At 40.8% G+C, this 26,032-nt stretch overlaps 1 protein-coding gene across 1 annotated transcript; it reads right to left on the bottom strand.

Moving 5' to 3' along the window:
- Positions 1 to 6,743: 6,743 nt before the first annotated feature.
- On the bottom strand, positions 6,744 to 25,044 carry IL26 (interleukin 26). Its single transcript, XM_055395708.2, has 5 exons — positions 24,855 to 25,044; positions 24,713 to 24,769; positions 24,406 to 24,540; positions 7,485 to 7,550; positions 6,744 to 7,399 (listed from the first exon to the last, which is right to left on the bottom strand). Exons 1-5 carry the CDS (start codon positions 25,023 to 25,025, stop codon positions 7,313 to 7,315), a joined length of 516 nt encoding a protein of 171 aa, XP_055251683.1. The 5' UTR covers positions 25,026 to 25,044; the 3' UTR covers positions 6,744 to 7,312.
- Positions 25,045 to 26,032: the final 988 nt, after the last annotated feature.

The raw sequence follows: 26,032 nt of genomic DNA, 5'->3' as shown, positions 1-26,032 counted from the left end.
TGAGTGGACAGAAAAATGAAACAAGCAAATTGGAATGGTTAAACCAATTTTGCTGCACTCATTCCGTGGAATATTTTGCAGCTAATTAAAATGAACATATATATATATAGGAAAGATATCCCTGATGTGTTTTTATCTCTAAAAAAGGGAAAGATATGTGTACACATATATTATTGTTGTCGATGAAACTAGAAACATGGGAAGAGCTCTAGCCAACCATCACCACTGGATCACTTGGAAAGTTGAAGATAGAGAAGTAGAGAGATTTTTTTTTTTCTCTCTTTATGCCTTGATAGCATTTCAGAATTAAAACAAGCATATATTAGGCTTGGCCAATGAACCAAGATACCAGCCACCAGCAGCAACAGTGTTCACAGGACTGAATGTTCCCCAGTATGTCTGCCACCAGTATCTGTGCCCCCAGAGTACGCAGCAGCCACCCTCAAACCCAAACCCACACCTCCTTTCCACCCCTCCCCCCACCTCTCCCGGAGACTCTCCAAGACTCATAGGAAGGTCTGGCCCAGGCACCTATCAAATGACTGCTTTTGCCCTGGGTCCTAGTGCGTGTGAGATTTTGTGTGCACCCTTTAAGAGCGAAGTCTCTATTTCCCCCAGTCCTGTGGGTAAGCTCCACTGGTATTCAAAGCTAAATGCCCTTGGGGCTTGCCTTCCTAGGCACTGGGCCCCCAGGCTGGGGAACCTGATTTGTGTCTCAGAACTCTCAATCCTGTGGGAGAACCTCTGTGATATAATAACTCTCCAGTCGCCCACCCCAGGAGGTATGGGATTTGATTATACAGTCAGTCCACTCCTCCTACCCATCTCATGGTTCTTTCCTTATGTCTTTAGTTGCAGAAGAGCTTTCCTGGTAGGTTCCAGTCTTTTTCATCAATGGCTCTTCTGCAGATAGATGTGATTTTAGTGTGCTCATGACAGGTAAGCTCAGGGTTTTTCTACTCTGCCATCTTGGCCTCTCTCTACTCTTCATCTTGAGTTTAATTTTTCCTGCGAATTGATTTTATATACTGTTTCCAGGAAGTGAGATACTCCCATGTCTTGGTTGTGTGACTTTTTTAAATGAATGATCCAAGGCTTTCCTCTTCAATAAAAATGAGGTTATTACCACTGTTTTTAAAAAATTCTCCAGGAATTTCTTGTGTGAAATTCATCTTAACATGAACTCAGACTAAGGTTTTTGTTTTATAGGATAAAATTTCCAATATGTACTTAAAGCTAGTGTTTCTAAATCCAGGTCTCCTGCAACAGCAATTTCTTTCAGCCCCTATTTTTATAATTTTTAAAAACACTAATAAAGTATAAAAGAGAAAAGCAAGGGGATGACCATAATAAAACATGGCCCCAAGAACCCAACAAGGATTCACTATGAACAGTAGGGAATTTAATTGGAAGAAAACAAGCTTTAGCTATTGAAAGCATACCAAACCATGCCATTTGAGAACAGGTGGGAAATTTGAATCTGTTTATTAGAGAAGAGCTTAGTGGGGAGGGGATGATGAAGCTGAGATGGAGAAAAAAGGACGTGGTGATTGCCTGCAAATAGTTAATGTATGGCTGCATCACCCAACATCCATTCTCCCACCTCTCATGGGACGGGACCCTCAATTTTTAGCTGGATGCATTCTACCCCAAATAAAGGCTGTATTTTCCACATTCCTTGCAGCTGGGTATGACTCTGAAATTTCTGGCCCTGGTTTGTGCACATAAAAGGTGTGCTTCCAACTTGAAACTTTGAGTTTCTTCTCCCCAACATACCTCTTAACTAACCCACCTGTCCTGTGGAAGATGGGTCACAATTACTCTAAACCCCAAAATTTGAAACTGGGAAAAATAGATAAATAGATAAAATTCAAGAGGACAGATTTTAGATCAATATAAATGATTGTCTAATACTAATAGGTGAGATTATTTAGAGAAAGAGAGGGATGTTCCAGGAGGCAGTCTTTCTTAATTGTAAGGAAATGCTAGATGGGAACAGTGTTATAAAGAAGGTTCTAGTATAACATGCAAAGTTGGACACTGTGCCCTTATTGTTCCTTTCAAACTATGAGAATCTGTGCTCCTATGAAGGCTTCCCAGGTGGCTCAAGTGCTTAAGAATCCACCTGCCAATGCAGAAGACACAGGAGATGTGGATTCGATCCCTGGGCTGGGAAGATCCCCTGGAGGAGGAAATGGTAACCTGCTCCAGTGTTCTTGCCTGGAAAATCACATGGAGAGAGGAGCCTGGTGGCCTACAGTCCATGGGGTTGCAAAGAGTCAGATACAAATTAGCAACTAAGTACACATACTCACACACTCACACACACACAAACATGCTCCTAGGAAGTCAGATTTCAACACATTTCTGTCTTGGAGCAAAGGAGATGCTAGAATCTCAGTAGAGTTTATTTTTCTGAATCCTTGTTTACATTGCATGCCTGCTTGCAGTGCAATGCACCACTTCAGTGGTGTTTGACTCTTTGTGACCCCATGGACTGCAGCCCACCCGGCTCCTCTGTCCATGGGATTCTCCAGGCAAGAAAACTGGAGTGGGCTGCCATTTCCTCCTTCAGGGCTCGTTTACCTTATCAGTAGAAAATGTAAAACCTTAGAATCATCCTAGGCTATTTCCTCAGCCCTGATTCCCTGTAAACCAGTTGGTCACCGAGTTATATCAATTTTACCTCCTAAATATTTCCAAAATCCATTTCCCTTCTCCAGACTCACTGGCATTGGTTTTTGTTTTTGTTTTTTTTTTACACTGTTCCATTCCACAAATACTTCCTGAATGTCTGCTCTAGGACAATGCCATACTCAGCACTGAGGACACAATGTTGAATAAGACTCAGTCTGTCTTCAAGAAAGATATGTGAGCAAATAGAAAATTACAATATGATGTGGTAAAAGCTATGCTTTGCAAGAGACCTATAACCCAACCTGAGAGTCAGGGCTGGGAGGAGGGATCATAGAAGGCTTCCTGGAAGAGGCAATACCTGAGGTGAGTCTTAAAGGCTAAATTATCTAAAACTTCATCCGTTAGTGCCATGGGTCCTGACCTCCACTCCACTGCACCTTCTCCATGGCTCCATTATTGCTTATATTTAACAATATGATTATTTATCTATCTCCATTCCTAAGTCCTAAATTGCTAAAAAGCAATTATGAGTTTTATTGATGATTATGACCCCACTCATGACCATGAGGCTAGCAGACAGTAAGCATTTGATGAATATTTACAGAATTGATTGGTTTTCATTTTAGTGAACAACTCTCAGCCCTAGTGAAGGATAGGATTCTCCTGACTTCTTAGGATGGGTAGTAACTCATAGCACAGTTCTGCAAGTACTTTTTAGAGTTTCTGCCGCTCTTTCTACTCGGCCTGACAGAGCTTTCACTTTTTGTTCCTGGCACTGTGTGCACATCTGACCTCTCCAGAAGCCTCCCTAACAGTGATTCCCATGGCTTCCCTCTCTGGGAAGCCGTGTGGACCACAGCTACCTGGGCAGAGACTGTGCTCCCTGAGGGTCTACAGGGGCAGGACCAGGGCTGTACCACCTTCTAGCATCCCTTGTGGGGAGCCACAGTCATCAGCCCAGTGGAATGACTGACTGGGCGAGTGTGCTTTCATACCTCCGTCTCTGGAAACAATGACAGGAGCTCTGAAACCAGCTTGAAACCTAAACATCGTGGCTTGACTTTTTCTAAACTGGTCTCTGTGGGTAGGTTAAAATGATCATGTTCGAATTTCCAACTATTTTTCTAAATTGGACCAGAATGAGGCAGTGGAAATTCATTAAAATGCAGTGTTTCCCATTGTCTGAGGCACACTCCGCCTGGGGTTAGGAAGATGATTCTACAAGGTACACAGTGAACATGTTTTAGTTGAGACTATCTTTGTTTAAGTTTAATGGCCTGTGTTAAAAGTCACATACTGATTTACAGCCACCTCTGAGTTGGGGCAAGCAAAAAAGTACGTTGATTTCAGTTCCTTGTTGATGTAAATAATAACACAGATGCTCTTAGAGGACTCAGGTAGAGAAGCACTGTTCTATTACAGGCTTCAAATTTCACACCAACCAGTGACAACCCTGGCAGCAGATATGCCAGAGCTGAAAGAAACCTTGGAAGTTATCTGCTCCAATTTACTACCTTTTTCACTTATTCACTCAACAAATATATATCTGACACTTACCATTTAAAAGGATCTGGGTAGGACTGCAGTGAATCAGAGAGGGACAGTCTAGTGGGAGAAACAGACCCTAAATCTCAGAGAAATTATAATTAAGACAGGTTCTGTGAAGAAGTAAAAAGTGTATGAAACCATTAATGGAAGGATGATATCTGAAGGGAACCTTAAAGGATTAGGAGAAATGTAGCAGGCAGAGCAAGGCTTGAGGGTGGTATTGGGGACAGGTTGGGGAAGAGAAGAGAGTGTGTGAGGGCCTTTGAGGGCATGTATCTGGCATAAAGGAAGACCTCAGTCCCTCACTGGATGGATATCTGTACCAATCACCCGTGGTAGCTAATTTCAGTCAGGATTCATCCAGAAACACAGGCCCAGGAAGTGAATTGACCTGACATTAGCCACACCTCCTGAGAGAAGCAGGACTCAGGCCTCGGTCCATTGTCTCAAGAGTTCACACATTCACCTCGTGCTGATGCAGTGCCCTGCATTTACACACTGTGCTGGGTGCTGAAGACCCTCCAGGGAACAGAACAGATAAAGGTCCTGCCCTCACAGAGCCGATATTCTGACATGGTGGCGAGTCAGTAAGTAAACAAGTCAAGCCAAGCACATCAGTGAGAGAGAAGTGGTTTAGAGAAAAGTGAGGAGGGAGGGGGTTGATGCTTTGGATGGATGGCCCTCTGAGGATGCACACAGACTTGAAGGAAGTTGGGACAAATCGGATCTCTTGGTCTCACCAAGGGCTTGTTTTTACCACTCCAGGCTATGTGGTAGTACTCAGGCTCTTTCTGCTCTCCCTGGGCCAAGATCAGAGTCAAACCCTTAGCTCTAATTATATGCTGCCAGACAAAACATTTTAATAGGCAATGTAGTCTCCTAGGTGTGATCCAGGAGGGATCTGCCAGAAGGAATCTTCCCCCAGGAATGCTAAATTGCTTGGGGATTCACGAGCATCCTGTGGGCATTTGGGGTATGCAGCTACTTCCCAGTAGGCAACCATCACTGGTTCTGGTAAAGTCCGGAGTGGGACCTGTAATCAGAGGGAAATTTTTACCCTGAGCCCACAGTGACGTACCCAATACAGTTTCCTCCCTGTGCACTGGGACACCAGCTCCTCTCTTCTTAACTGTCTTTTCAAAATACTAGTCTTTACTCAAACACACTAAAAACCATGCTTTTCCCTTTGGCATTTGAAAAAATGTTTGTGATGAGACACCGGCACAAGGATATCGCCTTCTTGTTCAGTGATGACGTTTAAAATCCTACAGTGCTTCTGAGTCTAGCAGCTTCTTAACTGTTCTAGGCAAACAGAAGAATTTAAGAAACAAAAGCATCGAATTCATCAATAGGGAAGGGATATATGTCTACTTGTGGCTGATTCAGCTTGTTGTACAGCAGAAACTGATACGACATTGTGAAGCAATTATCTTCCAATTAAAAATAATTTAAAAGCAACTTTGAATTCAATTACTCCAAAGTATTAGAACAGAGGTGAAATTTTATCCCGAAGGACCTAATGTTGTCTGATTGGCAAATGTGAATATTTCACATCCCCTCTAATACCTGGAGTTCCAAAGCAATGTAACAGCCTAAGAATGGTAACCAAGACGGGAGACTCCCGGCTCTGTGGAAGCACAGCACAAATTCAGCTGTGAGGGTGCCTGTTCCTGGAAAACACTGAAAGTGAGGCAATGAGAGGCCATGGGTGGTTCACCACTTCCTCTCGGGTCCGTGGGAAAGCCAGGGGGCAGATTCCTGACCCCCAAGATGCCAGCTCTTCCAAATATTTCTCAACAAGGAAGGCTGCCCCATTACTGAAGGCCTCGAAGCCTGCCCTGGGAAGCCCTAAGTCAACAGCACGAAATGCAGGCAGAGTCCCCCAGGCTCCCCACCCCACCTTTCCCGGCCTGTGGGCCTCTCTAATAATGAGGTCCCCAGTGGGATGAGACATGGGGGCACAGGGTGTTGACGGGGAAGGCAGGAAGGAGGAGGGGCAAGAAACAAAGGGAAAATTTTGGAATGTGAAAGAGAAGGTAGTCCCCAGTGGATAGATAAATGACTGTGTGATTGAAAAGACTGGATGGTGGGAAAACAGGGGAAGAGATGCCAAGGATGAAAACCACAAAGGCCTTCAGGACACCCTGTCTATTCGTATCACAAATACCAAGTCCCGGAGTTGTCTGTGTGCGGCAGAGACAGAATGCATACTTTGTGGAAGCGAATTAGCCATCACACAAACTGCTCTCTGAAACTGCCCATGATTACTCTGCTGAAGCAGGGTCCGTTTGATGCAAAACAATACTCAGGCTGCATGACTCATTCAACTGAAGGGCTGGCTGTATGGGTAAGTTTTTTAGAGAGCATGGCAAGTTTCCTGTGGTAGAATCTGAACTGCATTCAGACTTCTATTTGGCCTCTAATAACATTCTTAACTGCATGGCACCTGGAAGGAACATAATCAAGCTTTAGCATCATTTCTACTTAGTTCCTTGTAGTCTATGTAGTGTGAGTTATCTGTCAAAAGTGTGTCCAGTAAACCATTCCAAGCAGTTAGTTTACATGTGCAACCATTTGGTCTAATCTGATAGTTACCCATTGTACTGAATGAAATCCTAGCATACTGGCTTAGAAAGCACATCCAGGACAAAGAAACACAACTTATTTCATCAAATCAAAATCTGCTAGGGGTTAAGTTCACACTGGCATAATTAATCATCATCAAGCCCTACGCTTTGCTATGCTTACTCCCTAAGTAGACAATAATTATATACATGGCATCTATGTAAGGCTCACTATATTGTATCCCAGAAATCTGTCATTTTCTTTGAGCAAATATTACATGATTTAATTCTGGTTATACACTTTTAGATTAAACTCATACAATGCACTTGGGAATGACAAAGCATATTCAAGATGAAAGCATTCTTTGAAAATACAGAAAATGTGCATATTAATGACAACTTATCTCCAAAATGTTATTGCATTAAATTCCTCTAGTCATCTAACTTGCTGATAGTACTATGTACAAAATATTTAAAAGGAAATACGCTGCTGTAAAGTGATCTCTAGCTGTGCTCATTATATTTCAAAATAATAATCAAATCAATCCACGTGGCTCCTTGAATTACTTAATACTTTCCAAGAATTGTTTAATCCAGGAAAGAAGAATATCCAGTTCACTGATGGCTTTGTAGATTCCTTTCTTCCCAATCTGCAGATAAAGTAGAAATATTAGAAGCAGAAATATTTCATATCGTAAAAAAAAGCACTCAAAGACAAGAATTTGGTATACTTACCTCATAAAATGTTCTTTTCATCCTGGTAATAGATTTCATCTCTCTAGCTGATGAAGCACAGGAAATCTAAGAAATTAACAGTAAATACAGAAATATTGCTGAAGAAGGAGTAGTACTCACTCTTCCACCCAGTCAACCAACAATTTATGAGCATGTTGTAGGCATGAAGTATGCTGGCAAATAAATAATACCTGGCCTCTGTCCTAACAGAGTTTACAGTTTCATGAGGGAGAATAATGATAAATTTTTTTTAATGAAAAATTAAAATTTACAAACTGCAAGTAAAGCTGTGTTTGTAATGCACAACTCTATGATAGGGATCTACAGAAATGACCCTCTTTCAACTGGATGGTCAGAGAGGGTTCTTTTGAGGAATGACACATAGATTAAGGTCTGAAAAGGGGGGAAGCAGCAGGTATATGAGGAAGTGAAGAAAGAAAAGAGGGATTTGGAAAGGATACACAGGTGGAATAACTCAGGGAACCTGAGCGAAAGGTGTGCAAATGTCCTGAGGCAAGAAATACTATGTCTTCCAGAAACTTAAAGAAACCATGGCTGGAGAGAGATGCTGGAAACACAAGAGATGTGAGAATGATGAGAAAAAAATTTTACTTTTTGAAAAATCACCCTGGCTGTTTTAAATATTGCATAGTACAATATTCAGATGTTGATTCCGAGGAGAAAGCACCAGGAAATGAATATTAGTTTCTAAATTATGAAGAAGAGTAAGTTAGTGTCTTGAGAAGACAGCTTGTAGCCTGACTTGGGGTGGAGAGATTGGGAAATGCTGGTCTCCTTTAAGGAGGTGAGTTTTCAAATCTGAGCACGAGAATCACTTAGGAGTAATGGAGGAAGAAATTCTCCATCTACCTTTCCTCATCTTTTTTCTCCCACAGATTCCCATAGGGAAGACCTTGCATAGGAAGGTAGAAATTCTTCCTGTGAAAGAGGCTTTCATGATGAAGCATGGAAGAGCTGCACACAGAATGTGAAGGCTCTGTCCACAGGACTCACAAGCACGAGGGCTGAAACTCCCTGTGATAAGAGCCATGAATTTAGAGGACGCTTCCTCCCACACCAGATCCTGTAAGGCCAAAACAGTGTGGAACCGATCCAGGACGGTGGTAGCCAGAATCAGAGCATACAGTCAGAAAGAATTCATTCCTTCGTTAAACAAGCATTCATGTCAGATCATGTGCCAGGCACTAAAGACATAATAATGAGCAAAACAGAGCTAGCAAATAGGATAGTGGTAGATGGGAAAATCAACAAAATACAAGATCAATAATAGAAGATAAAAATCTAGCAGTTCTTCTTTATCCCAATTTCCCTTCACGTGAAGATTGTTAGATAAAAATAATAGCAGTCAACGCGTATTTTGTTAACATTCTGTGTCAGGCACTAATATGAAGGCTTTGGTTATATTAACTCATTCAGTCCTCAAAACAACCTTATGAGGTAGGTACTATTATCACCCTCATTTTAGAGGTTAGAAAACCCAAGCATTGAAGTTAACTTTCTGTCAATGTTTACATAGTATTAATAAGTGGAAGAGCTGAGATCCAAACCCAGGTATTTTGACTCCAGAGTATGTATTTAAAAGCCACTATATTACACTATTTATACACTATATATATACTATTATACTATTTTTTATATTAAAACACCTGCATAACTTGGAAAAGATATTCCAGCCAAGCCATTCTCCTGTTGAAAAATCTTAAATATCCAGTTCCAAAGAAAGATTAGTTCAAAGATCTTTACTCTGTATTATCCCAGGGGAAATACTGAGAATGCCTGTAAAAGCCTAAGCTAATTGACAGAGAAAGACATACAGAGACAGAGAGACTTCAACCTGAAAATGCACAGTGTGATAATAAACAAAAGATGAAAACCTCTGTGTGTGTGTATTTCTGTGTGTGTTTTGCTCCCTTTGTTCATTTGTTTTTCAGACTGGAACTGCAAAAGTAAATTCTAGAAATACCGAGTCTAGTTCCAGCCAGGAGAGTACTTCTGGAAATAATTATTATAGAGAAGACTGCCTATCACTTTTTAAGTGGAGAATTTGGCTAGATGCTAAATCTGTCCAGTCAGAAATTATCTAGTATAGATGTAGTTGGTCCAAACATTGCAGCTGGAAGAGAGGACTTCATGAGGATAATCAATACTTGCCAATTCCGATATATCCAAAGTTCTTAGATGCAAAGATGAGTCACAAGAAACTGAATAAGCAAGTCATAGGGCACAATATCAAATATGCCTGTGTCAGGATTTAAAATTTTAACACTAGAATCCACCTCCCAATGCAGGAAACAGGGGTTTGATCTCTTGTCCAGGAAGATCCACCTGCCACAGAGCAACTACGCCCATGCGCCACAAATACTGAGCCCTGTGCTCTAGAGCCCAGGAACTGCAACCACTGAAGCTTGTACACCCTACAGTCCTTGCTCTGCAACAAGAGAAGCCACTGCAATGAAAAACCTGTGCTCTGCAACTAGAGAGTAGCTCCCATTTGCCAGAACTAGAGGAAAACCCGTGCAGTAATAAAAACTCAGCACAGTCAAAAATAAATAAATATTAAAAAAAAAAGATTTAACACTGAAAACATGAGACCAAAGAAGCCAACCAAATTCTGGACATTACAGAAATTAAATGTCATTAAGGCATTCCTTAATGACGAGGCACTCTCCCCAGACAGCTTGGGCCTACGGAGCCTCCCATAAATAGGGTAGGAATTACAAGAAAGGTTTCCGACTTCACTCCATCTAAGGCACATGCTACCCTAAGAACAAAGAGATTAGAAGAGAAAAACAAGGTTTGGCAAAAAATAAAAACCCATCACTTAATAGTGGCAGTGTTTGCTCTAGAGCTCTGTAGGTTTATGGGATTCTTTCTGGTGCCTTGAGATCCATTTACTATAAATGATCCCTAGTAAATGCAAGGGGTTTTCATTTTCCTCACTGTTATAAATATGTCTATAGACCCAGTAGGGTAGCCTGATTTTACTGCTAATTCAGGTTTCTTTGCTTGGAAGGAGGTACTTACAAAACAATGATTCCCTTCACCTTATATTTCAAGGTATAGTTCCATTTGCAGAAAACAGCTTGCAAAACCAAAGGGCAGCAGTTTTGTTCTAAGAATGGCTGCATAATTTGACAGACTCAGGCAAAGCAGTTACGATCTGGACAAGAGGCAATGTATTTAATAGGGCTGGAATAACCAGAGACTGGCTCAAAAAATAATGTGTGTGTGATAGTCACAGAATAACAAACACAAGGCAACAGTCTAATCATTCACCATTAAGTCAATGGATATTTATTGCATACTTACTATATGCTAGGCATATAATCTTGTCTCTGACCACATAGCATTGATTTTACTTAATTTATAAAAGTGTCCTAAATGCTGAAAACCACCTTGGGGCACAAGCAATGGCTCATAACTGTCAGAGATAGCGAAGGAAAATCATAATACTACGTGATGAATATTGTGATTTAAAAACAAAAACCCATTCTGGGGACACAGCAGAGGCCATCCAACTGTGGGATCCCAGAAGGCTTCCAGAAGGAAAACACAAGAGAGTTGCATCTTGAAGGTGACTAACATGGAGTGGAAAAAACAGAAAGAATGGATGAGTAGGCAGAGGAAACCCAACGTTCGAAGGTTGGAGAGAACAGAGGTTATTTATTTATTTAATTTGTTATTATTGTTATTATTTTGGGGGCCACACCTGGAAGCATGTGGAATCCTAGTTCCCTAACCAGGGGTCGAACCTGTGCTGCCTGCATTGGGACTGCGGGGTCTTAAGCACTGGACAACCAGGGAAGTCCAACAATGATAATTCAAACACCCTTCTGGTCTCAGATTCAGTTACCTGTGATATGGCCCCCAACCTCCAGCCCTCAACATCCTCTTGTTTGCTCCCTTCATGTCACCTATTAAGATCTGAGAGTTGCTGAAACTGGCTGAGAGCATTCTCAAAAGAGTTCTGTACAGAAAGAGATGTTATCTACCAGTTTTTGTTGAATTTCCAGCATCTGAAATAGTGTTCAGCAACGCTAGATACTCAGTGCTTGTTTAAGGAATGAATCAATGAAGGAAACGCAAGCATCGGCTTAGACCTTCAGGGTTCACAAAGCCTACTGGTTTAATATCAACAGTAGTCTGAAGTATATGCCGGGCATTAGTGAGCTCTGTTTAAAAACAACTTGATGAAAAAATAAATCTAATCCTTAAATCTGAATCCCCGATATCCACAACGTGTTTGCAAAATCATGAAAATATGTATTGTGTATTATATTCACTAAAGCAAAAATGAATAATCCCTCTCCACTGATACTTCTGAGGAAATGAAGTAGCTTGGCCAGGGAGTGGACAGCTGTACATGTCATCGTCTCTCACCCTGTATTATCACAAATAATGACCTCGAATTCTTCCTACAAAAAGAGTTTTACTATACTATAGTCTTTTATGAGCATCCCAAGTGGCACTAGTGTTAAAGAACTCGCCTCACAGGAGACCGTAAGAGATGCAGCTTCAATCCCTGGGTTGGGAAGACCCCCTTGAGGAGGGCATGACAACTCACTTCAGTAATCTTGCCTGGAGAATCCCATAGACGGAGGAGCCTGGTGGGCTACAGTCTATAGGGTTGCACAGAGTTGGACACGACTTAATTGACTTAGCACAGCACAGCACAACTAAGGAATAAATTTGACAGAAAAGAAATCCTATAATATAATTAGAAAATATATTTACCAAAGTTAAAACTGACGACTTATAAATGATCTCTTTATCTTTCACTTAAAGTAACACTATAAGTAAAACACTAACATTAGGCAGTAAAAAGGTACTTGATTGTTTAAGAGAATCTCTCCTTTGGAAATTGTTGAGAAAATGTAATTGGAAGAAAATTAGTATTCTGAGTATGGAAAACAGTAAGGAGAGATATGAACAGTTTTACAAAATTACTATGTATTAAGAATGCCTTCCTCAGTGATCAATGCAAAGAAATAGAGGAAAACAACAGAATAGGAAAAACAAGAGATCTCTTCAAGAAAATTAGAGATACCAAGGGAACATTTCATGCAAAGATGGGCTCAATAAAGGACAGAAATGGTATGGACCTAACAGAAGAAGAAGATATTAAGAAGAGGTGGCAAGATTACACAGAAGAACTGTACAAAAAAGATCTTCATGACCAAGATAATCACGATGGCGTGATCACTGACCTGGAGCCAGACATCTTGGAACGTGAAGTCAAGTGGACCTTACAGAGTATCACTACGAACAAAGCTAGTGGAGGTGATGGAATTTCAATTGAGCTGTTTCAAATCCTGAAAGATGATGCTGTGAAAGTGCTGCACTCAATATGCCAGCACATTTGGAAAACTCAGCAGTGGCCACAGGACTGGAAAAGGTCAGTCTTCATTCCAATCCCAAAGAAAGGCAATGCCATAGAATGCTCAAACTACCGCACAATTGCACTCACCTCACACTCAAGTAAAGTGATGCTCAAAATTCTCCAAGCCAGGCTTCAGCAATATGTGAACCGTGAACTTCCAGATGTTCAAGCAGGTTTTAGAAAAGGCAGGGGAACCAGAGATCAAATTGCCAACATCTGCTGGATCATGGAGAAAGCAAGAGAGTTCCAGAAAAACAACTATTTCTGCTTCATTGACTATGCCAAAGCCTTTGACTGTGTGGATCACGACAAACTGTGGAAAATTCTGAAAGAGATGGGAATACCAGACCACCTGACCTGCCTCTTGAGAAACCTGTATGCAGGTCAGGAAGCAACAGTTAGAACTGGACATGGAACAACAGACTGGTTCCAAATAGGAAAAGGAGTACGTCAAGGTTGTATCTTGTCACCCTACTTATTTAACTTCTATGCAGAGTACATCGTGAGGAACGCTGGGCTGGAAGAAGCACAAGCTGGAATCACGATTGCTGGGAGAAATATCAATAACCTCAGATATGCAGATGACACCACCCTTATGGCAGAAAGTGAAGAGGAACTAAAAAGCCTCTTGATGAAAGTGAAAGAGGAGAGTGAAAAGATTGGCTTGAAGCTCAACATTCAGAAAACAAAGATCATGGCATCTGGTCCCATCACTTCATGGGAAATAGATGGGGAAACAGTGGAAACAGTGTCAGACTTCGTTTTTTGGGGCTCCAAAATCACTGCAGATGCTGATTACAGCCAGGAAATTAAAAGATGCTTACTCCTTGGAAGGAAAGTTATGACCAACTTACATAGCATATTAAAAAGCAGAGACATTACTTTGCCAACCAAGGTCCGTCTAGTCAAGGCTATGGTTTTTCCCATGGTCATGTATGGATGTGAGAGTTGGACTGTGAAGAAAGCTGAGCACCGAAGAACTGATGCTTTTAAACGGTGGTGCTGGAGAAGACTCTTGAGAGTCCCTTGGACTGCAAGGAGATCCAACCAGTCCATTCTGGGGGAGATCAATCCTGGGTGTTCATTGAAAGGACTGATGCTAAAGCTGAAACTCCAATACTTTGGCCACCTCATGCGATGAGTTGACTCACTGGAAAAGACTCTGATGCTGGGAAGGATTGGGGGCAGGGGGAGACAGGGACGACAGGGAATGAGATGGCTGGATGGCATCGCCGACTCGATGGACATGAGTTTGAGTGAACTCTGGGAGTTGGTGATGGACAGGGAGGCCTGGTGTGCTGTGATTCATGGGGTCGCAAAGAGTCGGACACGACTCGTGACTGAACCGTACTGAACTGAGGCACTTTGAGAAGGAAATGGCAACCAACTTCAGTATTCTTGCCTGGAGAATGCCAGGGACAGAGGAGCCTAGTGAGCTGCCATCTATGGGGTCGCATAGAGTCGGACACGACTGAAGCAACTTAGCAGCAGCAGCAGGTACTTTGACATAGTATCTTATTTAATTCTTCCAAAAACCACACAATGAGATTATTGGTATTGTTAAAGACAAGTTTAGGACTTTATAGTTAATGAAAGAATAAACCAGGATTAGTCTTACTTCCTGCTTCAGTTTTTCTCAGTTCAACCAATTATGATTTTTAAAATATTAAAAATTGCAAACATAAATAATTGGCAATGCTTCACAACTTGATAAGCTAATTACAACTGATGATACAAATTACTTATCAAACATTCTACAAGAATTAGAGACACAAATATTCTATTTGACAGGACTTCCCAAACTTAAAAATTAATCACATACAATTAATGTAAAGAAACAGAGCTCTCTAATTACCAATTACTATTTAGACTCTCAAAATGTTAATTAAAGTAGATGATGAAATCTTGAAAACTAATGTACTTTTTTTCCAGTTTCAACTTTGAGCACTAGCAATTAGACGAATTATCCTATATATTCAACTCAGTTCAGTTCAGTTCAGTTCAGTCGCTCAGTCAGCAACTATTAAATTCCCTTTCAAGTCTGAGAGTTTTTCTATAAGAATCTTTAAAACATCTTTTTACAAAAAGGCACTTTCTAAATATCATTTAGACAAATACCATGGGATTGCAGAGTCAGACACAACTGAGCGACTTTGACTTTCACTTTTCAGGGCTAATAAAGATTAAAAGTAAAGATATTTATGTTATCCATTGCTTTTTTTCTTTAAACAATTATGCCACCTAAATTACCCAAATCAGACTTACTAAAATGTATAATATTTTACTAGGTGCTGCAAAATACCTAGAATGTTCTCAGAAACGATAAGATGACATTCAAATACAGTGGTGCTGGGATTCCAGACATTGGAGTCTATCATGAAAATTGTTGTAGTGCCGTGTCTTAAGAATGGCTCAGGAAGATGCCAATCTCGGTGGATTTACAGAGAAACACTAAACTTTAAAGAACCAGAAACACTTCTCAAAAATGAATAAGAATTTATGTCCATGAGTTAATAATGAAGCTAAGAGAAAATAACAACTCATTGATCACCTTGAAAGAATAGTAGAAAATCAATCCTTATATTGAAAATTGATAAATAAAAAAAAAATTACATGTTTCTTTTTAAACAGTACAGATGAAATTGTTGGAACAAATGAAATGACGTTTTAATTAAAAATATAATGTCATTATTTGGTAACTTTTAAAAATATCTCATATATTTGCATAAACAGTTGACCCTAAATAAAATTGCACACTATCTAGAAAATCACAATATTTAAAACAGGTAAGAACCAGAATTACATGTTTATTCTGATCTTCTTATATGATAAGGTCCTCAAGATAGCCAAACAATTAGTTGGGGCGGGGGGGGGGCGGTTCTCTTTACATGATTATCCCTATTTATAAATAAAGGAAATAGAATTTTAAAAGCATTATTTTGCAATGTTATATGAATTAATAGATCTAAACAATAATTATCAGAGACTGATAACAGAAATAGAGGTCATATAGTACATTCTAGAAGCTAAAGGAAAGATGGATCATGTGAAGTAGGAAAAGGGAAAATATTAAAAAGAACAAATTCAGACTTCTAGTAACAAAGGCTATAATGTCTAAGATGAAAAATATACTGAATGGGACTAAAGTAGATTAGATATTACAGACTAAAAGATTTGTAAATTTTGTAAACTTGAGATATAACAATAGAAACTATCCACAATAAAACACAGAAAAACATTGCCATTGACCATAAAAACAATAACGAGGATGTTGAACAATTTTAACTCTATGCACTACTCGTACAAATGTAAACTGATTCAACCACTCTAGGAAACAGCTTGACTGTTTATTGCATAATTAAACATACACCTAACCTATGATCCAGCCTAGGTGTTTACCGCTCCTATCACTCAAGTGTTTACTCAACAGAAGTGCGAATATCTCTCCAAACAAAGACTTATAAGGCATTTCTCCAGGCAAGATTACTGGAGTGAATTGCCATTTCCTTCTCCAGGGGATCTATCTCACCCAGGGATTGAACCCCGGGTCTCCTGCACTGCAGGCGGATTCTTTACTGACTGAGCCACTGGAGAAGTATATAAATATTAAAAGCAGCTTTATTTGTGATAATGAAAAACTGGAAAAAATAAATAGCCATCAAGAGATGAATAGATTAAGTGTGGTATATCATTACAGTGGAATGCTAATTGGCAATGAAAAAGGGAGAAGTAATTGATAGACTCAACAACATGAATGAATCTCAAAATAATTATACTGGGTAGAAGAAGTCAGACTTTAAAGAATATGACACATATACAGATTTTCCTCATTTTATAATTGTCTCAAGTCCTGATAAACCTTTTGTTACTTGAAAATATTTTAAGTCAAAAATGCGTTTAAAGGACTCCCCTGGCAGTCCAGTGGTTAAGACTTCATCTTTCACTGGAGGGAGTATGGGCTCAATCTCTGGTCAGGGAGCTAATATTGTACATGCCTCAAGGTCAAAAAACTGAGACATAAAACAGAAACAAGGTTGTAACAAATTCAATAAAGACTTACAAATATGCATAGTATACCTAACTTTCCAAGCATCATAGCTTAGTCTCAGTTCAGTTCAGTTCAGTTCAGTTCAGTCACTCAGTTGTGTCCGACTCTCCGTGACCCCATCAATCACAGCACGCCAGGCCTCCCTGTCCATCACCAACTCCCGGAGTTCACTCAAACTCATGTCCACAGAGTCGGTGATGCCATCCAGCCATCTCATTCATTGTCGTCCCAGTCTCCTCCCACCCCCAATCCCTCCTACCATCAGACTCTTTTCCAGTGAGTCAACTCATCGCATGAGGTGGCCAAAGTATTGCAGTTTCAGCTTTAGCATCAGTCCTTCCAATGAACACCCAGGATTGATCTCCCCCAGAATGGACTGGTTGGATCTCCTTGCAGTCCAAGGGACTCTCAAGAGTCTTCTCCAGCACCACAGTTCAAAAGCAGCAATTCTTCGGCAATCAGCTTTATTCACTATCCAACTCTCACATCCATACATGACCACGGGAAAAACCATAGCCTTGACTAGACGGACCTTGGTTGGCAAAGTAATGTCTCTGCTTTTTAAGATGCTATCTAGGTTGGTCATAACTTTCCTTCCAAGGAGTAAGTGTCTTTTAATTTCATGGCTGCAATCAGCATCTGCAGTGATTTTGGAGCCCCCCCCCAAAAAAGTCTGACACTGTTTCCACTGTTTTTCCATTTATTTCCCATGAAGTGATGGGACCAGATGCCATGATCTTTGTTTTCTGAATGTTGAGCTTCAAGCCAACCTTTTCACTCTCCTCTTTCACTTTCATCAAGAGGCTGTTTAGTTCATCTTCACTTTCTGCCATAAGGGTGGTATCATCTGCATATCTGAGGTTATTGATATTTCTCTCAGCAATCTTGATTCCAGCTTGTGCTTCTTCCAGCACAGCATTTGTGAAATCACCACCACAATTAAGATGATGAACACATCCATCACCCCTCAAAGTTTCTTGGTTTGGCTTGATAATCCCCTTCCTTTTTCCTCCCCAGTTCAGAGGACCACTGACCAGCTTTCTGTCACTGTAGATTTATTTGCATTTCCTAGGATTTAATGTAAATGGTTTTACAGATGATCCCTAACTTACAATGGTGTGATTTTTGACTTTATAGAGGTACAAAAGGTATGTATTTCCAGTATTCCTGGGCTCATGATTCCTGGCACGGTATTCCCTCCTGATATTGGACAGCAGCGGCAGCCACAGCTCCCGGTCAGCCATGAGATCATGAGGGTAAACAACCAATTCACTTTACCACCATTCTGTACCAGACAACTATTCTGTTTTTCACTTTCATTACAGTATTGAATAAATTCTATGAGGTATTCAACATTTCATCATGAAAGAGGCTTGTGTTAGGTGATTTTTCTCCATTGTAGGCCAATTTAAGTGTTCTGAACATGTTTAAGCTAGGCTAGACTCAAAGAAAGGGAATGGCAAAGAATGCTCAAACTACTGCACAATTGCACTCATCTCACATGCTAGTAAAGTCACGCTCAAAATTCTCCAAGCCAGGCTTCAGCAATATGTGAACCGTGAACTTCCAGATGTTCAAGCAGGTTTTAGAAAAGGCAGAGGCACCAGAGATCAAACTGCCAACATCCGCTGGATCACAAAGAAAGCAAGAGAGTTCCAGAAGAACATCTATTTCTGCTTCATTGACTATGCCAAAGCCTTTGACTGTGTCGATCACAATGAACTGTGGAACATTCTGAAAGAGATGGGAATACCAGACCACCTGACCTGCCTCTTGAGAAACCTGTATGCAGGTCAGGAAGCAACAGTTAGAACTGGACATGGAACAACAGACTGGTTCCAAATAGGAAAAGGAGTATGTCAAGGTTGTATCTTGTCACCCTACTTATTTAACTTCTATGCAGAGTACATCATGAGGTACGCTGGGCTGGAAGAAGCACAAGCTGGAATCAAGATTGCTGGGAGAAATATCAATAACCTCAGATATGCAGATGACACCACCCTTATGGCAGAAAGTGAAGAGGAACTAAAAAGCCTCTTGATGAAAGTGAAAGAGGAGAGTGAAAAGGTTGGCTTGAAGCTCAACATTCAGAAAACAAAGATCATGGCATCTGGTCCCATCACTTCATGGGAAATAAATGGAAAAACAGTGGAAACAGTGTCAGACTTTATTTTTTTGGGCTCCAAAATCACTGCAGATGCTGATTGCAGCCATGAAATTAAAAGACACTTACTCCTTGGAAGGAAAGTTATGACCAACCTAGATAGCATATTAAAAAGCAGAGACATTACTTTGCCAACCAAGGTCTGTCTAGTCAAGGCTATGGTTTTTCCAGTGGTCGTGTATGGGTGTGAGAGTTGGACTGTGAAGAAAGCTGATCGCCGAAGAATTGATGCTTTTGAACCGTGGTGTTGGAGAAGACTCTTGAGCGTCCCTTGGACTGCTAGGAGATCCAACCAGTCCATTTTAAAGGAGATCAGTCCTGGGTGTTCATTGGAAGGAGTGATGCTAAAGCTGAAACTCCAATACTTTGGCCACCTCATGCGAAGAGTTGACTCACTGGAAAAGACTCTGATGTTGGGAGGGATTGGGGGCAGGAGGAGACAGGGACGACAGAGAATGAGATGGCTGGATAGCCATCGAGTCCACCGACTAGATGGACATGAGTTTGAGTGAACTCCGGGAGTTGGTGATGGACAGGGAGGCCTGGCATGCTGTGATTCATGGGGTCGCAAAGAGTCGGACACAACTGAGCAACTGAACTGAACTGAACTGAACTGAATTATATATCAATAAATCTGTTAACAAGTACATCATAAATATAAACATGCAAATATGTTTATAAATATAAATATATAAACATAAATATAAACATCATAAATATAAACAAAATTATCACTCCAATGATTGTATTTATGCATGGGACTTGTCAAACTTTTAGCAGACCTAAAGCAATTTATTAACCTTTCTCTAAACTTTTTCCTTCTGATCTCATAGTGAATGACACCACCAACCAGTCAGCTTTCTTAGTAGAAATCTTGGGCTCATCCCAGTCTACTGCTGCTGCTGCCAAGTCGCTTCAGTTGTGTCCGACTCTGTGCGACCCCATAGATGGCAGCCCAACAGGCTCCCCCATCCCTGGGATTCTCCAGGCAAGAACACTGGAGTGGGTTGCCATTTTCTTCTCCAATGCATGAAAGTGAAAAGTGAAAGAAAGTTGCTCAGTCATGTCCGACTTGTAGCAACCCCATGGATTGCAGCCCACCAGGCTCCTCCGTCCATGGGATCTTCCAGGCAAGAGAACTGGAGTGGGGTGCCATTGCCTTCTCCACATCCCAGTCTGGGCTTCCCTAATGACTCAGATGATAAAGAATCTGCCTGCAATGCAGGAGACCTGGGTTTGATCCTGCAGAATTGAATGGCTACCCACTCCAGTATTCTTGCCTGGAGAATTCCATGGACGGAGAATCCTGGTGGACTACAGTCCATGGGGTCAAAAAGCCAGACATTTCCACTTTCATCCCAGTCTGCTCTCTTCCTCGGACTCTCCTCGTCCTTCCTTATGGCACTAGTTGCACACTTCAGTCCAAGCACATTATTGCAGTGCTCTTCTCATTGTTTCTTTGCCTGAAGTCTCATCCCTGCAGACATACAGATGGCCAACAGGCATGTGCAAAGATGCTCGACATCACTAATCATTAGTGACAAGCAAATCAAAACTATAATGAGGTATCACCTCACACTGGTCAGATGGCCATCATCAAAAAGTCTACAAATAATAAATGCTGGAGAGGATGTGGAGAAAAAGGAATCCTCCTACAGTGTTGGTGAGAATGTAAATTGCTGCAGCCTTTTCGGTTTTCCATTTTAAATATAGCAGTGTGTACATGTCGATCCCAAACTCCCTAACTGTCCCTCCCTTCCCTCGACTCTTTCCCCCTCTGTGAGTCTGTTTCTGTTTTGTAAAATAAGGTCATTTGTATAATTTCTTTTTTAGATTCCTATAAGGGATATTATACAGATATTTCCGGAGATTCATTCTTGAGTCAGGATCACCACATCTAGGAATGTCTGCATCCAATAAAAAAAGAGATGACTGGAGTGGATAATAGATGCTATTTCTGGTTTTCTTTTTCTAACTCCAGATTCTATAGACCAAGACATGGATTTAGTCTCAGAATCAATTCCTCGAAAGTCTGCCCAAGATTCAGTAAGAGAGAGAGGAGAGGTTTAAAGCAACCAGCAGAGCTACGTGGAAGGGGGAGAAAAGTTTCTGCAATTTGCAAAGCTTTGATTCATTGGCATATTCAAGAATTAATGATAGCCTGAGGTTCCTGGAAGGAAGGGGGAAGAAAGAAGCAAAGTGACAATTACACATCTGGTGGAGGTCACAACTGCTCTGCTTAGGAAAGCTGTCCCCATGCCTATCTTCCCAAAATTAAAGCGAATGTTCAAAAAAGAAGAAAGGAGAATATCACATGTAAATAAATGTCACCTACTTCGCATTTTATAACTTCTCCCTCCTAAACTCCACCCCATCCACTGATTCAGAATTCCACACAGAGCAACAAATGCCCAGTTAATTTATATTACACATATACTTGCTTCTGTAGCCAAAAAGAAAAAATGGTGATTGCCAGAAAAACTAAATGCAAGCCTGTTATTAAAATTAAACTTATTTCCCTAAAGCAATATCTGAGGCGACTTTCTAAAGCTCAGCTTAATACTTCGACTTTTTTTTACAGTTTCACAGAGGCAGTTTGTTTACTCCAGCACATAAACTCCTTAGCTTGTGAGCCAAATTAACCAAAGCTAATAAGGGTTGTATTGGGAGGGGAATTAGGGAATCAGAATTAGGTGGCCCTCCTGGGGGAGCCTTGTGGGCTGCCGTCTATGGGGTCGCACAGAGTCGGACACGACTGAAGAGACTTAGCAGCAGCAGCAGCAGCAGGATGGTTGGCTAGGCGAAGTGCTCGTGTTTGGCCACAAGGGGGAGCCAGCTGCCTTGGAAAGCCTCCACGATCAGCCTGAGCGGTACCGCCCTACTCCCATCCTGCAGTAATCCAAGTCTCTCAAGAAAAGCTCTTGACAAATTAAGGTCCGTTTAGGAAATGACTTCTCCCACAATAAGTCAAGGAAAACCAAAGTTCCTAGATAGCTCTATGGTTTCTGAGTTTTTCGTCTGAAACATTGTTCGGTTTAGGTTATAACTATTATGTTGTCTCTAGCTATATGAGCTGAAGAAATAAAATCAGTAGTCAAAGCAGACGTGGCTTTTGGGAGTTCCAAGGGTCCATATATACTGAACTGTATCTGACAAGGACTTCTAGTACCTCAGCATCATTAACAAACTTCATTTACAATAATATTACATTAAATTGGATGGCTCTGTATCTTATTATTTTAATGGAATATGAGAGTTTATGGGAAACTATGCAGCTTATTTAACTTACATGCAGAGTACTTTGTGAGAAATGCCAGGTTGGATGAAGCATAAGCTGGAATCAAGACTGCCAGGAGAAATATCAATAACCTCGGATACACAGATGACACCACCCTTATGGCACGACATGAAGAACTAAAGAGCCTCTTCATGAAAATGAAAGAGGAGAGTGACAAAGTTGGCTTAAAACTCAACATTCAGAAAACTAAGATCATGGCATCCGGTCCCATCATTTCACTCCAAATAGATGGGGAAACAACAGAAACAGTGGCTGACTTTATTTTGGGGGGCTCCAAAATCATTGTAGATGGTGACTGCAGCCATGAAATTAAAAGATGCTTGCTCCTTGGAAGAAAAGCTATTGCCAAACTAGACAGCATATTAAAAAGCAGAGACATTACTTTGACAACAAAGGTCTGTCTAGTCAAGGCTATGGTTTTTCCAGTGGTCATGTATGGATGTGAGAGTTGGACTATAAAGAAAGCTGAGCACTGAGAATTGATGTGTTTGAATTGTGGTGTTGGAGAAGACTCTTGAGAAGCCCTTGGACTGCAAGGAGATCCAACCAGTCCATCCTAAAGGAAATCAGTCCTGAATATTCATTGGAAGGACCAATGCTGAAGCTGAAACTCCAATCCTTTGGCCACATGATGCAAAGAACCAGCTCATTGGAAAAGACCCTGATGCTGGGAAAGATTGAAGGTGGGAGAAGAAGCAGATGACAGAGGATGAGATGGTTGGATGGCATTAGCACCGTGATGGACATGAGTTTGAGTAGGCTCCGGGAGTTGGTGATGGACAGGGAAGCCCGGTGTGCTGCAGTCCATGGGGTCCCAAAGAGTCAGACACGACTGAGCGACTGAACTGAACTCAATGCAACCCAAGTCCCAAACGAGGATATAACTTAAACACAAACTAACCAAAGGGAACATAAATTTGTTGTATTTTTTACCCTACTGACCAGCTCACCCTTATAAAAATTCTCTGCACTGTAGGCTGGAATTTGGATTACTGTGTACTTTCATGGACCACAAGAAAAAAGATGTCCTAATATTTTAAAACTGAAAATCTGCTACCAACAGCCCAGAGTTTAAGTTTCATGACCCTGATGCCCAAGGATAGAAAGCTCTTTACCTTCTGGCGTCCCAAGGACTGTAATAACCTTCACTACCCCCTACTTTGTACCACCTACCAGTACAACCACAGGAGACTGAAGAGACCATACTTAGAACAAAACCCACGCCACAGAAAAGACTCAACGCTTCTCACAGAGGCAAGCCAACTAATATTCACAGATCCTGGCTTGGTTGTTTTGCTTTGTTTTGTTTTTCTATACTGATCTTTAATATCATGGATGTTAGAAATACGGTCACTTCTGCCTTCTTAATTAGTACCCCAGTGCTTAGGGTAATGATGACCATACCACAGCATCAAATCATTTAGGTTCCAAAGAAGAACACACTTCTTTTATCATTTTGTTTTGATTGAGACTTTGCCTTGCAAAGGATGCAATTCTATACTTATATAAATAAATAAGAAAAAGTCAATCTAAAAGCACTTATCAATATGGGAAAGAAAGGAACAGGAGGTGAGAGAAAGTGAGCAAAAGAGAAAGAGAAAAAAGAGAGAAAGGAAAAAAGAAAAGAAAGGAAAGAATAAAAACAATGACATTCTAAAAGTGTTTGGCACATCATTGGTGCTTCAGAAATATTTGTTAAATAAATGAATTAGTTGGGATTTGCACAAAGAGAGACTGATCTGAAAAACTAAATATTGATCTGAGGCACATCTCATGTTCATTTAGCTCTCTTCAACTTATTTTACTTGTCATTCCTTAAGAAATAGTACATAATGGCATGACAAGTTACGTAGGATTATTTGATATTATTTCCCTGGTGATGGATTCTCCGTTTGAACTACAAGCCAACAATTAGAAAATCCCTTTACTCACCCTTTGGGGTGAAGACAAAATATGCTATTTTCTAGGTAGATGTCTAGGATCAAAACCATATTTGCTGTGCATACTTACACAGCGGCTCAATTTCTGCCTAAGGCTATGAAAGTCTTCCACAAAGTGCATTTCCTTGCAAACTTGTAGTTGGAGTTGACCAAAAACATCTTCCATGAAGAAGGACAGAAGTTGTTCCTGGAATCTGCAGTTTTTCTATAAATAAGATAGGAAAAAATTGCATAAGGTAAACCATGAGCAGCTTTTGTAAAATGAACCAAAAATCCCCCTGATTATTACTTCATGACCATCTGGAAAAATTAAAAATGCAAGGAGAAAAGCATGCAACAAGTAGAAATGTAAGAAAGAAAAGCACCCCCTGGCTTACCATAAATAGCTTTTTTGTTTTCTTTTTTAATAACCGTATATTTTTTATGCGATCTTCCTACAATAAAACAAAGAGAAATAAGATTTATACAGCATTTCAAATGTCCCTTAGGTCTTCATTCTAAACAGAATCGAATACTTACTGGAATCGTTGCTCTGAGGCTTGCTGCCTTGACATAGAGAGTATCAACAGCTTGGGACAGGGTTCCCCTTGGGTAACAACTTTCGGCAAACGATGATTGCTTGTGCTTAGCAATGGCAAGAGACAGAGTGACAAACAGCAACCCAGATCTCAAAATGCAACTCACCCACATTTCCCTCCACCCCACTCGGCTCGTGTCACTCACAGTAACCAGACAGTTACTTGTGCTGGTAGACGGGAAGGTAACCTACTTACTTTAGCCCTCAAGGTTGCCTCTCCAATGAGATGCCGTGAAAGATAACTTACAGTTCAGAAAGAGGAAGATCATTTCAGTTCTAATTTTTTAGAGCTTGCTTCATAATCAAAAAACATTGACCACACCATACTGTGACATTAAGTAAAAGTTCAAATTTACTGGCAAGGTTGGGGCCCTGTTTCCCAAAAGAATTCAGAACCTCAGATGTGTTTCACACATATGATTTCATTATAATAATGATTTTATTATTTTAAAAGCCAAGCCACGGCAGTAAAAGAACCCTGATCTCCTGGAGGCTGTGTGAGTGTTTTTAAATATGAAAATAAAAATTTGCTTTTGTAACTAGTATCCCAGAGAAAGGGTAGAATGAGCAGCCCTGGGAAACCTGCTCATGACCTCATATGGGTTTGACATTTGTCCTTTGCCAGATCCTTCACCTGCCCACCCCTACCCCACCAGAAGCCATCATTCTGCAGCCCACCATCAAGACTCAAGAGAAAAATTTTCCAGGTGTTTTCAAGAATTTTTCCACCTCATACACTGTAACTCCCCCAACATATTCAAGACATTTTTGAACCAGGACCTGGAATTAAGACCTACTTAATTAACCTACCTAATTAACCTATTAATTTAATAGGTTCTCTATCATCTGTCCATGGGCTTCCCTGGTGGCTCAGACGGTAAAGAGTCTGCCTGCAGTGCCAGAGACCTGGGTTCTATCCTTGGGTTGCAAAGATCCCCTGGAGAAGGAAATGGCAACCCACTCCAGTGTCCTTGCCTGGAATATTCCATGGACGAAGGAACCTGGCAGGCTATAGTCCATGGGGTCAGAGTCTGACACGACTGAGTGACTTCACTTTCTTTCTTTCTTTATCATCTGTCCAAGCTAACCACCCAGACTTCTCCTTTAACTCTAAATTTCC

Source organism: Moschus berezovskii, chromosome 6, assembly GCF_049115385.1.
Source record: "Moschus berezovskii isolate FMDL1 chromosome 6, NW_MosBer_1.0, whole genome shotgun sequence".
Taxonomy (NCBI): Eukaryota; Metazoa; Chordata; class Mammalia; order Artiodactyla; family Moschidae; genus Moschus; species Moschus berezovskii.
The sequence above is the reverse complement of the archived record's forward strand: the minus strand, read 5'-3'. Positions and strand labels throughout refer to the sequence as shown.

Bases quoted from the DNA above. Each gene is read 5' to 3' on its own strand.
- IL26 (XM_055395708.2), bottom strand. From the start codon at position 25,025: ATGTGGGTGAGTTGCATTTTGAGATCTGGGTTGCTGTTTGTCACTCTG. The intron at 24,770-24,854 runs GTAAGTATTCGA...GTTTTATTGTAG, and splicing joins GCCTCAGAGCAACGATTCCA to GAAGATCGCATAAAAAATAT. The intron at 7,551-24,405 runs GTAAGTATGCAC...TTAATTTCTTAG, and splicing joins GGCAGAAATTGAGCCGCTGT to ATTTCCTGTGCTTCATCAGC.